We start from the raw sequence: 17511 nt of genomic DNA on the forward strand, positions 1-17511 counted from the left end.
TATGCTTTCACGGAGGTAAAAAAAAAAGAAAAGAGGAAGACGACGGTACGTGATGTATACATACATACGTGCAGGTACTTGTAGGAGTGTTGTTTGACGTGCGCCAAGCGCCGCCGCGGTGTGTATCGGGCGAGGGTGTTTTGCCTAGGCATTATGATCGTTAGAAGAGCGGGGCCTTTCGGCTCTTTGCTCTCGGGGATGATCGACCTTTTGTGACCCTTGGTGCTATGGTGCGTTCATCCTCGGTGATCGAGAAATCGTTGACTTTTCGTTAAATTTTTTTTTTTTTTTTTTTTTTTATAATGTGAGAGGTAAGTTAACGGAATGTGTATAGGGAGGTTTGTGAGGTGTTGGGAAAAAAAAAAAAAAAAGAAATGTGGTTTAAGATGATTGAACGGTCTTTGGTTTATTATGATACAATAATCCACATACATAATATTTCTTATTTCTTGTATCATATCTGTTTCTATGTACATTATAAACATATATGTGTGTATATATATTTATAAATATATCTATATTGATAAAGAAATCGATATTTTTTGTTTTTTTACAAATCAAGACCCACGACGTGACTGGCAGTGTACATTTGTGTATGTGTACAATCACTGGCCGAGCCTTCAACTAGAGATTTCGTGATAATTTATCGTTTCACATAGCTATTATAATTATATACACACGATTGAAACAAAATGTATAATATACAAGACGTGTAATACCTATGGTACAAAGTATATACGAAATCTCGAATTTTCTAACATGAACAATGATGGTTTGTAAAATAAATTGTTTGAACATCATCATGGACGCACAATTTTATCGTTGTGTTGTATTGTTTATCTAAAAAAAATTTTACACAGCAGACATTTTTGAACTTAAAAATAACGCAACAGAAACACAAGCGCATGGTTTCGATCGGCCGACGATTGTTTGACGATTCGCGTTTTTTAAAAAAAAATAATAAAAAAAAAAAAAAGGAAAAAAATTTGTACAAAAAGTAATAAACAATGAAAAAAAATTATAGCGTTGGAGCAAAAGGATCGTATACGAAGGGACGAGAAACCACCGATAGTGCAGTCTCGACCGACGACCGTTTTGTTTTGCGAGGAACATTGTTTCCAGTGGATTTCTCGATAAATCTTCCCATCGTAAGTAAATGAAATCGATCGAGCCGGGATTCACGCTAAGGCACGCGCTTCGACAAAACTACTCATAGCGAGCGCATACAGGCATAACTGCGCTGCTGCGGCTTTTTTTTTTTTTTAGCCACCAGCATCTATTGTGGATAAAAATCTTGCCGTCGATAGGTAAAATTTGTCTATTAGCCCGAACGGCTGAAAAATTCCAGACAAGCTCGGTGCAGGTCTGAAAAAGATAAAAACCATGCCATCCGAAAATCGGCGTGTCCAAAGACTCTAAAATTCCCATACGTATAAACTCCGGGCGCGTAAAAGATTTTTCCATCTCCGGCGGAGACGTCAGTCAGTGGGGGTAAAACATAAAAGGGGCACGAGGGACAGCAAAGGATTTGTCGCAGCAGCGCAGTTCGCGGTACGCTCCATTCACACACGACCATTCTATACATTTATATATATATATATTTATACTAAACTTTGTCGTCGCGACTCTTCCCGGGCGAGCAGTGCGTGTACCATGTATATATACATACAAGCACACGTGCAATGCACCACACATACCTACGTATCATCCTAATCAGCATACGCTATCGGTGCCGCTTTCATCAAGTCTTTACAAAAATAAAATAAATATACTTAAATCTGAATAAATACGCACTCGGCGACACGACGCGACGATACAAATGTACAATCATATTTCATAGCTAAAGAAGTGAGAATCGCGACGCGAGTGGGCGCTTCGCGGTGAGTCGATGTGAATATCAATCGGGAGAGGCTCGGTGATCAAGGACGGGATCCGTTTCCATCTCTCTCTCTCGCCGGCACTGGCCGCCTCTCCCTTTTCCTCCCTCGGAATTTCCGTACAAATTACCATCTAATACACACTAATTACTTCCGGTTACGAAGAGCTCTCGCGCGTGGTGGCACGTATATAAATATACACGTGACAAAAATATATATATGTACCTGTATACGTCCACGAGCGCGCGTACCCCCATCGGCTCTTTTCTCGCCAAAATACACATAATAAAAACACGCGCCTCACATCGATCGGTGATAATCACATTTTGCCCTACTCGCATAGTACTCGCTTGAGGAGCTTCATCTCGGGCATTCGCGAGAGAGACAACAGTCGCGCGTAGTTTGTGACGGTCATCATCATCACTCGTACACGCATATATTCACCACTCATGCGCACTCTATACACATAATTATCACTTGGGGGATGAAACGACGAAAAGAAAAAAAAAAAAAAAAAAAAAAAAAAAAACCTCGCGAATAGGAGCGAAAATGTACAGAGGGTGCGAATGATCATCCTCCCCCTTCTCCTTCCGAATCGAAAACAAAAACAATTATCGATACATATAACAACGTGGGTAATACTCTGTGTTCTCCGCCGAGCTGTGCTCGCGTTCCCGCACGAGACAGGCCGAGTCCAAACGGGCGAGCCTTCCGTTCGCCCCCCCCCCCCTCGATCCCACGGAGGGAACGGAGCACGCGCTTCGCCGTCACCGTCGATTGTTCTGCGGGAGTGACTTCGAGATCGTCGAACTAGTGTTTTTCTCGGTGATCGCGTAATGAAAACCACCAAGCCCTTCTTCGTTCGCCGTCGCGACGGGATTTATTACACATATATACGTATATAAATACAGTTTTTAATGTAAAAACCATTAAAAAAAAAAAAAAAAGCACTCTCTCTTTCTCTAAATGTATACATAGATAAATAAATATATAATTATGTATATATATGTATGTATGCATCAAAAAAACGTCCCTGGAACTTACCCTGTGACCTCGTAGTTTTTCTTTTTTTTCACATCGTACAAAAAGTGTGTGTGTATCGTACGCGCTAAAAGGATGTTGTTACAATTTACAGCTAATGGACAATTATAATAATTATAATTCGTGATTTTCCAAAGGGTCCGAAACGACGATTGTTGACGCGCACGCGTGCGTGTGTGTGTATATATATATATATATATACATATATGTATAAAAATCACAATAGGCTCAGGCTCAAAGTCACCCCAACGTGAATGAGACACTCGACGACGGTCGAGGGGCAAAGAAAAATCGACTGCAGTTCGAGACGCCTCCTTCTTCTCATGCGTTGGATCATCACAATCGTCCGCGTAGCATCTACGCTCTCGCGTCGGCCACCCCTCACGAGGCCCAAGGGGGCTGATCGATCCCCTTGGGCTCGCTGGCGCGGTGGTTACCGCGGAGGCGCGACATCGTGCTACTCGTCTGCGGCTGGGCGTCGGCTCGGCACTCTCAGGACTTGATGATGCTGATGAAGTGCTCGAACACCTCGACCACGTACTCGAGCCCGTTCATGTAGTCCCGGAAGATGATCCAGTCGCGCAGGTTGCGGAAGGTCGCGTCCGACATGTCCCGGTACTCGTCCGACATTACGTCGCGGCTCACGTCCTCCCGCTGAGCCACCGAGCGCTCCACCAGGGCCATCTGCAGCTCGCACAGCACCTACGACACCCAGGCGCGAGGTCCGTTTATTCCTCTGTTTTTTTTTTTTTTTTTTTTTTTTTTTTTTCTTTCATAGAGATTAAAAATAAAAGCGCAATCGATGTGGTCATCGTTCGCGTGAGCAATAACGCGTGGAATGTCTCGATCGGTTAGATCGCGCAGAGGTACGACTAATGTCTTCCGCGATTCTTTGCCCGGAAAGCGTTTCCCAAGCGATTCCGTAAATAATCCTTTTTGTTGTAGCAGCGAGCCGATATTAAAAAACTAACGGCAAGAGCAATCAAAGAGTCCTTAGTGACTTTTAAGTTGCGAAAGTTGTCCTCGTTGCAGTATTTTCCAGCGATTTCCGCGGCCTTTTTTCGTCAATAAAAGCGGAGCTTGTGTTTATTATCTACTCCCCCACTTTGTGCAATGTCTTACCGTCGTTTTTACTGCCCAATTAGGTATTGTTTAAAAAAAAAAAAAAAAATCCCGATGTTTATTTGCCGACCGAAAAGTTAAGTAAACGATCAAGAGATATATGTATATATTATGTGGCCTTACCGATCGGAGATTGTATTCCGTGTTCTTGAACTGTTTCGAGAACTCGTGGTGGTGGTCCTCTTGGTCCCAAGCTATCTGCTCGAGGCCCACGGCGTACCTCTGCATGTATTCGTACGCATCCAAAAGTTCCGTGTCAATCTGAAAGCATCCAAGCACGATCGATGGTGCTTCGTTAGCTAATGTGGTTTCCCTTTTTTTTTCAGACCCATCAACAAATTGGAGTCTTGGTAGATGAAAAAAAAAAAAAAAAAAATTCTCACTCACCATCCGAATTTCCAGCTTGTCGCGAAACTCCGGATCGAGATGTTCGCCAAGCTGCTTCGGCATCTGCTTCGGCAGCCAGCTGTAGTGGTTGTCTTTCCACGTCGCGTGCAGGTCCGCGAGGTCGGTGTTGAACGTACGCTTGACCTGCAATCCCAAACAAAATACGTGGCCCGTGAGTACACGATAGATTTGTTATAGCAATTTATTATTATTTTTTTAAAATTATTGTCATTGTCCATTCATGAAGGTCAAATGGTAGGGTTTCAACCATGGGTTTTAATACCCTGAAACACTCATCTTTTCGAGCCTCAAACTTGTCTTTTTGGCATACACATGCGAGAACTAAGTCGAAGAGCTTTACTCTGCCAAAGGAATAAACAATAAATTTTAACGCATACAAAAATTGCAGACAGCTTTTTTTTAATCACACAAAAGCTTAGTATCGCGGTAAGTTTGACACCGACTGAATCTTCGGCCACATAAAGCTCATCTCCTTATTTCCAAAAGTAATTGCATGCAACAGTTTGAGCAGTAGTTTAAAAAGTATTCGCGAGCCAAGTCATCGAAAGGTATATGTATAAAAACAATAGATAAGAGGACGAGGACGACACGGGGTGAAACAGCAGCAGAAGCAACAGTCCGTTCGTATAGTCGGCGATGCGTTACGCGGTAAAGCAAGTCCCGCTGACGCACACATCGGTCCTGTACCCACATATACACGCATAGATAATATACGAGTGCAGGGGCAATAAGGGTGAATCGTCCGGAACTGGAGTATATTATCATCAGAGAGCGCGGGCACGTATACCTGCGCGTGTAATGTATACGCGCGTGGATGCACAAAAAGGGTTTATTTCGCTCCTGGGGGTAGGCTCTCTTGCCCAGCGGACGTGGGAATATACACGCGGGGGACCCGATTTTTCAGATTACTCAATCCAATCGTGCACTATTAGCGTTATTTAGGCTCGAGTATACGTGGAGTCACTCATACACACACACAGATATGAAGAGGAAAAGTATACCTACGAGTTTATTCGATCGACTTTTGGCTCTGTGTAATTAACTGACGAAGCAGTACAGAGAGATAAATTTTACAATCCGAATTTCTTTCAATTGTAACTGGAGGATTACGCTAATCCGGAAGGACTTACTTCGGACGGAAACCAACTCGTTCGTGCCATACGATTTCATAGTTGATAGTAAGTGCGATGGGAGCTGTAACATCGGGAAATCGAACAAACAGCCCCCGTGACTGTGAGTATATATATATATATGTATGTACAAACTCTGGAAAATGCGAGTAAGACACGCGCCTCTGAGATGTATACGAGCAGCATAGTCTCCTCTAAGCACCGGTTCCTCGTCGCATACACATGAAATTTCAATGTCAAACGGCAAATGTTTACAACTGTGCACTAGATGACCACAATATATGTTATATATAAGACACGCACCTATCGAATTTTATTGAAACAACAAGATCGGCAATACAACGCCGTGTTCCAGGTAAAACGCGACGATGCACCGAGGGGGGCAGGTCATTGAGCGCATCGGTCTTATCTCTCGGCGGAGGAATGACAATACAGCCGATTATAGCCGGGGAATCGCGTTATTGTACGTGGTATCGTATTTTCGTTGTTTTGATTCGACTCGGTGAAGAGTAAGAAAAAAAAAAAAAAAAAAAAAAAAAAATCTCGTCGTTGGCTCTCACTCTCTCTCGAAGCGAAGCGAGTACGAGGAAAGAAGAGCAGTAATCCACGGTTGCATTGAACCCTCGGCGTGCGTATACGCGTCGCTCATTACACTCGCCGGGGGAAGCTCGCGCGAGGGGAATTATATGAAAAAAGAGGTGGGCGATGTAAATTGGAGCAGCCAATTTGCGAGCCAATAAGAGGGGTGGTGGGGGGGGGACGCAGGGGAGAGAAATCAAGAAATCACATGGATATACATTACGTCGACAAAGACCGGCATTTACTCGCGCGCGCGCGCGCCCCGAGAGACGTGCGTGCGCGCGGCGTAACCGAAAATTTCATAACTACTAATAAGCGGTGCAAAAAAACCACACCAGCGCGTCCTCCTTTCGGTCTCCTTTTTTTCCCCCTACCTGTCCGGAGTTGCCGTAACCTCAGGAGGAGCAAAGGAGGAAAAAAAAAAAAAAAAAGAAAAAAACGAGAAGCGACAGTAAAGGCATCGCATGGCGACAACAACGGCGACGACTGCAGAGACTGGAGCGCTAGGCGGAGGCTAATTGATTTTGGCGGGTCTTCTACACACATACGCCGCGCTCGGACACGCACACTCGTATACGTTTCCTGGGGCACGTGATTTTAGACCGGCACCGGTTTATTTTACGATCGTGTTCCCGCGACGACAAAGACGAGGGGGAGGAGGTGAGGAAAGAAGCTGTCGAGAGAGATACCGATTTCCACAGCCCGGCACGCATCGACACCGCGCTTCATTACTGTATACATCCCGATTTATAAAGATTTTCCGGCCACTCGATTAATCGGTAGTTGAGCCGCGTTTTTACCCCCGCGAATCCACGGAGATAAACGCGTGTGCAAATCGACCGTATAGCCTCCTCAGAAACGGTACATTTCGGTAAGTGTGTATCGGAGAGGAGAAGAGAAAAAAAAAAAAAAAAAAAAAAAAAAAAAAGAGAAGAAGAAATCGGTCGCGTCGTAAAACGGCTTTAATTACCGGGCGGGCCGATACTTGAAAACCGATCGCGAGCCCGCCCTTCCCTTTTGAACTTTTGCGGCACACCTGTCCCATACAGAGTTTCTCTCCGTACCGATTTCTCCGCCCCTCGCGTCATCACGCATCATACACACTTTACACGTGTATCGATCCCTTCGAATTTCGTAACCCGCACAACCGAGTCGTCGTAATATGTATATACGGGTCCTTGCGGAATCGATCTTCATTTCGGTGAAACAAATGAATCACTCGTCGTACTCGCGTATACGTAATTCCTACGCGCACGGAGTATACCAGAGAGAGAGAGAAAAACTATCTGAGTAATGCAATTGAATACAGCGGTACAAGGAAATCAGACTTCAAGCTCGTGACAATTGGAGTATATGGCATACGCGTACATCTACTCTCGATACCAATAACTCGTGAGTCACGCCGAATCAACGAACTTGCGTATACGTGATATGCAATGTGTTGTAGAAGACGATGACGCCTCGTGAGAGTCGTCAGCATCACGCGGCAGTATATACTCTTGAGGAATCTCTCGGACTCGAGAAAGCGCCAAAGCGAGCCGATACACCGTACGCCAATGATGTACGAAGGTATAAAAACACGTCAACGGGAGAGGAAGGAAAAAAAAAAAAAAAGAAAGATGGAAATAAATAAATAGCGGAGGAGGACGGCAGTCGGTATCCGGTCTCCTCGGCGCGGCCGGTCCCTTAGTATGCAGCCAACGCAATGTCGGTGTTTGCACCGCCGGCGGCTCCTCATATGCGTCGGCTCGCGCTCCTCTATAACGCGCTCGATCGCCGATTCCAACGCCATCGTGATACACCTGCTCCCTCGGAGTTATCGCTGATGTACTGTGCAAATATAGTTGTACCGGTGATATGCAAAACGCCCTCGAAATAACGCCCCCCCGACCGATAGGGAGAGTGTATCGGTAGTGCCGATCGCGTCACGTACCTTGATCGATCGATCGACCGGAAAGCCAAAATCCGCCTTTTTTCGATTGTGGCATTCTCGACTGGTGCCCCGAGAAACCCGATACGTCGCTAATCGGCCGATACAATTTCTGGGAACGCGCGCGCATGTATGTATATGCGCGCTTATACCCTAGTTGGTGATAAAAAAGAAGGGCGATCGATGTGCAGCTTCCGGTTGCACCGAGCTAACGCCGCTGCACTGAAAATAGCACGTCGAGACTGCACTCGCGCACCTCGGCATCTGACACCCCCACGTTAGCGTACATTCGATACCACCCGCGCGTCTCGTTCTGACACAAGAATCGCCAACCCCTTTTGTGTCTCCGTACGGGTGCCTTTGGAAAAAGTGCTTTTCCTCCTCGTAAAGCGGGAGAGACACACGGCGACGCATTGTCTGGGACCCGCGCTTCGCGAATTACCATGTACGCACAATTACAGGTTAATTGGTCGTCGAGGGCGTTTCCTCGCTTGTCCACCTTGGTGGGTGAAAGTCGGTGCAACGTTGCGAGCACAAGTGGCATCGAGTGTCGATTTTTTACACCTCCGAGCGTCGTCCGAATCAGGTATAGCCGAGCGCGTGCAGCTTCTTCTCGATTAGCATCGCCGAGGCGCCAAGGCATTCGCCCGTGTGTATACGTGCCTGGCCTGCAGCCGAGATGGATAGGGTTTCGGAGTAGAGGCACGGGAGTGGATCGGAAGAAAAAAAAAAAAAAAAAAAAAAGAAAAAAAAAAGAGAGCGAGGGACAGTATCGCGTTGCCGCGTGGTCTAGTTGATGCGTGCGCGTGAGCCCGAGGCGTGGACCTTGAGGGGAACCGATCGGGCCGAAAAAACCCGAGCGTTGATTTATCGGCCTTGACCACGCGGATAACAACCATCGCACACCGGACGCCTTGCATCTCTCGCTCGTACAGGTGTATGGTTTTTCGCACGGGTTTTGGCGCCGATTCCCAGTATAGGTAAAAAGAGCCCGGCCACGGTACAAGTGTAAATAGAGCTTCCGATAAATGGGTGAGCATTACACCTCTCGGAGCGGGTGTGCGTGCGAGGGACTTTTCGTTTCTCCGAGCGTTCGGAAGTATACCTGGAAGGGAGATAAGGATCGCGAGTGAAATTGCTCAAAATCGCTCGGTAAGGGTGTACACGGCCGGTGCTGTTGCTTCCACACCGCCGTCATCGGCGGCGCATTCGTAATGGACAGAGACGTCTGGCCGGAAGTACAGTACCATAACTCCCTTCCGCCGGTAAGCTCTGTGCCCGAGAGCCGTTTCGATCCGTCGTCGATTGTAATTAGCGTCGAGTCCTCGCTTATATATATTATACATGTTTATATACTTGATTTTACTTTCTACTCTCACGCAATTTCGTTGTACAAAAGTGTAAATAAATACAGCATGCAGAGAGAGAGAGAGAGAGTGGAAAATAATTCCATAATGTTGGTATACTCGGTGCGTACATATTATAGGTGCACATGACTCGGAATAATACCTACATATAAATATACATGGTAATGGTTAAAAGTACTCACGTAAGTTTCCCGAAAGCTTCGTGCGTAGCTGAGGGCGTTCTTGGCTTGCATGATGACGTTGCTGAGTAGGGTAACGTCGTTGAGCTGTACCACCTCGATCTCGCCCTCAAACTCCTCGGCCGCGAAGCCGCACGGGTTCAACCACTTGGGCGGGGATCGGTAACTTCTCCTTTGGAGCGACGACACCAAGGGGGCGCTGTCAACCGTTGTTATTGAGGGCAGCATTACCAGTATTAGGCTAATGAGCCCTGAAAATGCAACGAGCACTGTTGGACGAGTTCGTTTTAATTAATTGTTCCAGCAAGTTTCGTTTGTTATATATATTTGTTTATGTATGTATATAGTATATATGTATTTCATGTTTCATATATATATATATATGTATATATTATGTTGTTTGGTTTTTTTGTTGGCCCTCTGATACGAGCTAGGTATAGTAAATGTTGGCACCTGTATATATGAGAGTATCGGTACTTGCGGAACGATTCGATAATTAAAATCTTTGATGATCGAGTGTTGGAAAACTACAAAGCTCATGTACCTCGACTTTGAAACGACAAATATGCAAAACGGGCGATCAAAAATCGGGAATTTCTAGGAACCCGGATATATATTATATCCTCAGAGTATATACGGTCGCTTCGGGGAAAGGGGTCCCGCTTCCGGGGGCCCACCGGGAGATCTCAAATCGGCATCGATGGGCACCCGATCGTCGGTATAATCATCACCCCTTTATCATTACTGCAGCGATGGCGAGGGCTTCGCGTATTATTTTGCGCGAGAGCCCCCCCCCCCCCGCGTCCTTGGGCTTTGGCCGCTTCTTCCGCGAACCATCTCGAGGATCCGACCTTCGCGGTCGGTGCTACTTCCGCAGAGGCTTGCGTGCGACTTGATGAACCATATATTATATACACGCTGTCGCCAAAGTCCTGCAAATATAGGCTACTAGGAAGGAAAAGGGTCCTTCGTTTGAGTTTCGTCGAGATTATTCGGCACTAGGGAATAATACACCCATGGTGGCTGAGGAGTCGTTGAACTCAAGCCGTGGAAGAGACAATTAGGGGATTGTCTCTACGCGCACGAAAATTAAGAGGCACAATACTTGTTGACTGCACGTATTTCGCATCCGTACGCGGATGTGGTTTATGACAAAATCTCATTGGCCGTGCACGCCCTGTGTTCCAAAATTCAAAACAAAAACGCACCCATGCAAGTTTTACGGTAAAAAAGTATATCAACGAACGTATATGTAACTGCGGTTTGTCCTACATTTTTTTTGGCACTCCCTTTATGGTACGTGTTATTTAGCGCGGATAAATCCTCACGGCACGTCTTTCAAGGACCTTAGATTTTTTCGTTTTATTTTTCAGTTTCGCGCGGCTGAGTGCTCCGGTGACGGGGGACATGCAAATGGGAGATTCGTAAAAATAGGGACGAGTCGCCGAAAATAGACGGCGCTCGGAACAAAGCGTATAAGGGCTGCGGGGAGAATAAGAATATGGGGGTGATAATCGAGGAAGCACATCGCGAGGAGATTTTTCGCTCGACTTGACAATCGCCCGCGCGTACATGGACACCGTGGGCGTCCGAGTCGTTATGACGACGAGTCTGATGTATCGCGTGCCGCGTTTATGTGTTTTCACGAGGGGTGGAAGGAATGCGACCGATGCTGGCCTACCTCAACGGAGCCGTGTGTGCGGTGGAAAAATTCCGCGACGTTCCGACGAAATTCTTCTGGTACTGTGTGCGGCACACGGGGGAGGGGGAGAAAAACCGAGGCACGCATGCGCCCGGGAATTTCCTGGTGAGGATCATCCGATTGTGTTTTTTCTCCTCAAAGCGCACGAGGACGAGGAGAGCCGAGATCGGTAACCGACTCGCAAGATCGGCACCCGTTCGTCAAAAGCGTCAGCTCCTTTGACCGGTATGTTTCACGCTCTCGCGTAAAGTGCGTACACAATGGAGCGTCGCTGGAATAGCCCCTTTGAAGCGCGTCGATACGCGAAAAACGGCACGAGCAAATTGCCCCTTGAGGATCGGTGGCCGGCAAAAACCGGCCGAGAGGGGGGAAAAAAATATCCGCGGACAGGCCGCGAAAAATGCGGTAATGGAGGAGCGCATTGCTCCGCGACAATTATACGCAATTAGACATCTTCGCGGGATTTAATATCACTTGGCTCGACTTTGTGGTAGGTCGCGCGCTCTCCCACCTGCAAACGTGAGAGGCACGCGCTCCCGACGATTTATCTCCTCTCCCTCGCTTTTCTGCCGCCGTCCCGTTTCCGTTAGCCGATAATTGTCCCGACGCTTGGGAAATCCTCGCGGGCTTTCACGATGGCACAAAAAACCCCACCACCCCTTCTCCATCCACAGAGCCGCTCACACTCGCTTCGGAGGTTCAATCGTAATCGAATAAATCGGCAAAACGCGAATGATCCCGGTGACAATGGGGAAGAACGTGTACACGAAAAAGGGAGCAGCAGTCCAAGGAGAGCAAGATATGCCGAAGACGCGTGTTATGCCCGCTAATTATATTTAAACGCTGCCGATACGGCCCCCCCCCTCTCCCAGGATCAAGGGGGTTTTCAAGCCGGGGACGAGGTGCACCACCACCCGGGAGCTCCGACGTGATGCTGTTTTAATTGCCCCCACCGATCGTTAATTTAATTTTGTGCAACAGTCCTCGTTTCGCGCGATCGTCAAACATCGAAGAGACAAGCTCTCATCTGGAGACGAACCGTTATTACCAGAGCCACGCCAGTACACATGCGTATGTGCATATAAATAGTACGTACATAGCGTACACCACGATGGATGACTAACACGTCGATCGGCTCGCGACTCGCTGATGACGTCACGTTCGCGTCTATATCAACGCGTAAGCGCGCTCGGGAAAATCGGGCCCAGCTCTGTTTGCCTCTCCGGCGCGAAGAGATTCTTATCGGTCCGCGGGAAATCCTCGCGGTCAAGTGCGCGAGTTGGCGCTCGGTACGGGCAAGGCGAAGGATATTTCCGTGCCACCACGATTTTCGAGTTGGGTACACCATCGTTTATATATATATATATGTATGAGTGGTGGGGCGGGGGAGTATATAAGCGCACATCCGATCGGCGCGACCCACGCTTTTGTTTTTAGTTCTGTTATCTACAGTGACTTATCTCGAGTGACGGTGTATCCATTGAGAAAGAGGGAGGAAAAATAAAAGCATTGTCGCACTCGTTGATTAGTTGGGTAGGTACACCAGGAGCGGGTCATTGATGAAAGTGTACCAATGAACTCGTTACGTCAGACTAAGGGTCTTTGATCCAATTAGACGGCGTAATTGTAAAAATAACGACGAGGGACGGAGCGAACGAAAATACCGAGGCCACTGTTCGTTGAACCGGGCCAAGGGAGGGAAAAAAAAAAAAAAAGGGAGCAATCACTGCACCGTAAAAGGGAGTTAATCATCGTTGTTACCTACGCGTTGCTCGTTAGCCTGGTGGACAAGACTCGCAGGTTGGAGGAGATGGGATCATGAATGAAACGGGCGACGGCAGCCCGACACTTGTTGCTTCGGTCACGAGGGAGAAATCCGAACGAACAGCCGGCAATTTTCCTTCAAAAACCCTAGGGACGACCATCGCACCTACGAGTTTTCATTTTCCTCAAAGATTATTACTTTCAGTTCTCACAATAGTATACGTGACTTTGGGGATTATCAGTATACGTTAGAAAGCGGCTTTCCCCTACACGAGGTGTGAATCGAATTTCGAGAGCTTCGCTCTGTATACGTCATGCGATAAGGAATGTCCTTGTTTTATGGTAGAGAAAAGGAATCTGTTGTAATATATTGTACTTTTCCGAACCGAAAATTCTTCGAGTGCTCCAATTGTTGTTCCCTTTTTCTCTTATATTATCTCCAATGCGATTTCAGGGGCGCTAGGCTTTCTCGCGTGGGAGCGACAATGTACGTATTTGTCACGGGCGCGTGCATTTTTAGCCATCGGATTGAATTATTCATCGGTTTTGCGGGCACGGCGTTTAACACTTGTCCGACCTGTCACGGCGTTTGACTCCTACTTATCGATTTTCCAGTTTTCATCTCCCCTACGCTCTCGTATCTTTTTTTTTCTGATCAATGCACCGTTCTTTTTGTTTGCTCAATATTTGGACGTTATAAAAAATACAAAAGTTTTGAAAACGAGGCAAGAGTGAGAATATGTGTATATATCACGAAAGAATTCCAAAAGTGGCCCAAACGAGCTGATGATAGGTACGCCCGATACGGAGCTCATATTCTACGTTTCTCAAATTTAGCGTGAATTTAGAGCAAAGAGTCCCGCATACAGACGACCGAATTAGCCCACGTGTATTCCACTGTAATAATCCAGCTTGACGTGCCTCGGTATAAATCACGCGCCCATCAACACTCCCCCCTCTCTTTTTACCGCACTTGCCGAGAAAACGATTTTTTTTTCCGAAATACTTTGTACTAGAAATCGTTTGTGAGTCCTGCGGCGCATATGGTTTTATCGATTTTCATAGAAATCTTGGTTGGTCTGTATTCGCTAAGGAATAACCCGGGCAAGGAAAACCTGTAAGCTCTTCTTCCACAAATTTTGTTGTACAAAGATGGTCGTGATTTCTTTTTTTTACCACCACCACTGCCACATTCCCAAAGTGGCCAAACCAGCATTGCAGCTAGTCTCGGTTCAACGACGCCGTTTCTGGGTGATGTATGTTTTTTACGCGACTTTGGGCAGGATTCCCACGGTATTAAAAACAAAAAAAAAGGACATTTAACGGGCACCGAAAAAACAACGCGTCGTCGCGAGCCGTCTCGAGTCCCAATTTTTCGAATTCCCTAATGTGCCCTCGGTCTTGTCTATACATTTTTTGTCAAAACAAAGCGACCTGCTGATACGACCTAATGGTTTCGTACACGTATAAAGTACGCGTAACTCAAAATAAATTTAAAAAAGTGCAATGAGGTATGAAAAAACAAAAAGAAGCAAAAAATGAAATGAAGCAAAGTATACTTACTAAGACACGCGCAGGACAGTTGGGTCCTACGAAGTTTAACGTAAGCCCGAATTTTTCGCGCAGAAGAGTCCGACGAGTCGGTTTCGCCGTTCGCTTCCTCATCACAGCCTTTGACCTCGTCTTTGACAGCCAACTCGCACGTTCCGCTGCCACTACTACTTTTACAACAACTACAATTACTATGATTCCCGCTCAATTTTTCGACACGATTCAGCTGATCGCAATTTATCGTAGCTCCATGATTCCTCCCGAGCTCGCACTTGCCGTTATCACACGCGGCTGATTTTTCATTGTCATCACCTGCACGACAACCACAACAACATGGGGACGAATCGGAGCACCCGTGAGGCCCAACACCCGCCGGAGTTGGCTCGCAAACGTCACCACCTACACCACTGGGCCTCCTAACTTTCTCGTCGACGATCTCCACTACACTAATAGTATGACTGCTGCAACAAGAAAAAACCGGCAAGCACGCCGATCTGAACGTCCTTCGCGAACTCTCGAATTCTGTCACGAAATGCATCGTGGGGTAGCCCGCCGGCAACTGTTGACGGCTGATCCTCGACGGGCCCGATTGACCGGTAAGCTTCTCCTCGCGGGCAGCCTTTTTATCAGCCTTGGCCTGCTGCTTCTTATGGTCGCACATGTTGGCTTTGCGCTCAAGCGACGACACTAAAGACGATCGCCACTGCGTGACCAAGACGATGGACGACAATGACAACGATCTCGGAAGCAGTGAATGGGGACCGCATCCGCGACGAGGTTGATGCGGACCGGGTCGCGATCGGTTGGACACTGGTGTCCGACAGGAGCGCTGCAACAATACTTATAACGGGCCGTTGTCCAGCAGCGCATCGGCGCCGCGTTACAGAGTGACGGCCCGCACCAGCAGCGGAGGGGTTGACCGCCGGCCGGCTCTTGGACGCACAGGTGGCTGTGGTGGGGACTTTTTATCTCGCGGAGGCTCGTCCTACTCCTTCTCCTTCTCCCACGCGAGGGTCAGACCTACGATGCCCACGCACTGCAGCTATGCTATACGTGTGGTGTACGAGTATATGTATGTATAGATGCACACGTGCACCGGGCAACGTCTTGTTGTGTTTCGTGTGACGTCGCAGTGGCCGTCGTCGTGCCCGGTCGAGTGTCAGGAGGTGACTGAGCGAGTGCTACTCGCTATCTTTCTCTCTTGGCGCGCCGTGCTCGTCTGTTCTGCCTACCTATCTTGCCGGACTGTCGGAGCGTTTATGAGAGAACGGTGAGCGCCTACTGCTGCTACTACTGTGGCTGTGGCTATGACGCCGTACACAATACTTAAAGGTATGTGACGTGTGCGCCCTGATCCTACCGCTTCATACGGGGGCACCCCTACTCTCTCTCTCTCTCTCTCTCTCTCGGCACGACTGTCGAGAGTCCCATTATATGGCACTCTCTCTCTCTCCCTCGCTCCCTCGCTCCGAGAAATATTGGGCATGTATAATCCACCTACACCAGCTCGTGTATATGGAAGTGGAAGAGCTGCACGGCAGGACTTTCTTGATGCCCTTTTCGCCTCCCCGGTGCTTTCTCTCTCTCTCTCTCCCGGGGCCCTTGGCAGCGCGCCTCCTGTCACCGCCTGTGGGGCTCCTCGCGCATACATACACATACACTCTATTGCAAGCACGTGGCTACATCCTATGCTTCGTGTATAATATGTATATATATATATATATATATATATATATATATATATATATACTTGTATGTATATATTTTGCTGTCCTGCACCAAAGACAATGTGTTTTCTCGGTTGATGCTCCCCTCTACCATTCCAGGCTTCCTTTCTCCCGGAGGCGTCCTGATGCAGCCCTCTCTCTCTCTCTCTCTCGACGATCGACGCCCCCACGCGCGCTACCCCCTCCTCTGCACCCCCGTAACACCTCTCGCTCCCTCTTCGTGTGTGTGTATCTCTCTCTCTATACAGCTCTCGGCTCATTCATGAATCCGCGTGGAGGAGAAAAACACGCTTGAAGGGGGGGAGGAGAAGCACTACTGTTTCACCTCCCACGCCTCGGGTGTGCATTCCTATATACTCATCCCTACCATGCGATGCTTTGCCACTATAGTTTACCAGACGATGCGTCGCGGCTGATGATTTGGTTTTTTTATGAGGATATATTTTATACTCCGTCGATCCTTACTTTTGAGTCAGCGCGAGGGTGCTTTTTAAAGGGGTTTTAATAGATTCTGCATTGAAAAAAACTAAGCTCTCTGATGTTATTTCGCGATATGGCGCAACAGACCGAAATAACGCCTCGACGGTGTATCAACGCTAATATTGGGCAGCGGAAAACTCGCGGGTTCGTCGACATCACTGTTACGCCTGTAAATATCCAACCCTTTCGGGTACGAGGCTACCGATCATGTGCTGTTTCCGGCGATAGTGTTCAGCCTGCCCCGAAAATCATCAGCCGTAAACACGCGCTACCCATATTCTATAGCCAAAAATTCTACCCCTCCCCCACGCGTGTATACACGTATGGGCTGAAGTACATGAATAGAAACGGAATGCAGTGTGTCGAGGACCTTGGGACAAAATTTTCCGAGTCAAAGAGGGTGTGGTAAAGGGAGAAAGGAAAATAAAGCAAGAAGAGGAGCAAAACGGTACTCTCGATGTGTATATTATACGGTCCACGGGTGTAGCGCCACGCACAATTTCGGCGCGCATTGTGTCGCGCGTATTGCACATGTATATGTGTATATATATATATACTTCGAGATCGGCTGCGTAGTTGTACATATACAGCGAGAAAATCCGAGCCGCTAAAAGGGAGGAGAAGATGCGAGGAGGAGGTCGACTGCACGCGCGT

General features: G+C 47.5%; 1 protein-coding gene across 3 annotated transcripts; it reads right to left on the bottom strand.

Moving 5' to 3' along the window:
* Positions 1 to 402: 402 nt before the first annotated feature.
* Positions 403 to 15485, bottom strand: LOC106638192 (uncharacterized). 3 transcript variants are annotated; one of them, XM_089592045.1, is made up of 5 exons: positions 14663 to 15485; positions 9637 to 9902; positions 4428 to 4571; positions 4164 to 4301; positions 403 to 3620 (listed from the first exon to the last, which is right to left on the bottom strand). In XM_089592045.1, exons 1-5 carry the CDS (start codon positions 15309 to 15311, stop codon positions 3411 to 3413), a joined length of 1407 nt encoding a protein of 468 aa, XP_089448171.1. In that variant the 5' UTR covers positions 15312 to 15485; the 3' UTR covers positions 403 to 3410. The 3 variants fall into 3 exon arrangements, with proteins under 3 accessions (XP_089448171.1, XP_089448170.1, XP_089448169.1); XM_089592044.1 differs by having other exon boundaries at positions 4164 to 4571; positions 9637 to 9884; XM_089592043.1 differs by having other exon boundaries at positions 4164 to 4571.
* Positions 15486 to 17511: the final 2026 nt, after the last annotated feature.

Source organism: Copidosoma floridanum, unplaced genomic scaffold (assembly GCF_036245765.1).
Source record: "Copidosoma floridanum isolate Cflo_tuat_1 unplaced genomic scaffold, Cflo_Japanese_pri ptg000014l, whole genome shotgun sequence".
Classification (NCBI taxonomy): domain Eukaryota; kingdom Metazoa; phylum Arthropoda; class Insecta; order Hymenoptera; family Encyrtidae; genus Copidosoma; species Copidosoma floridanum.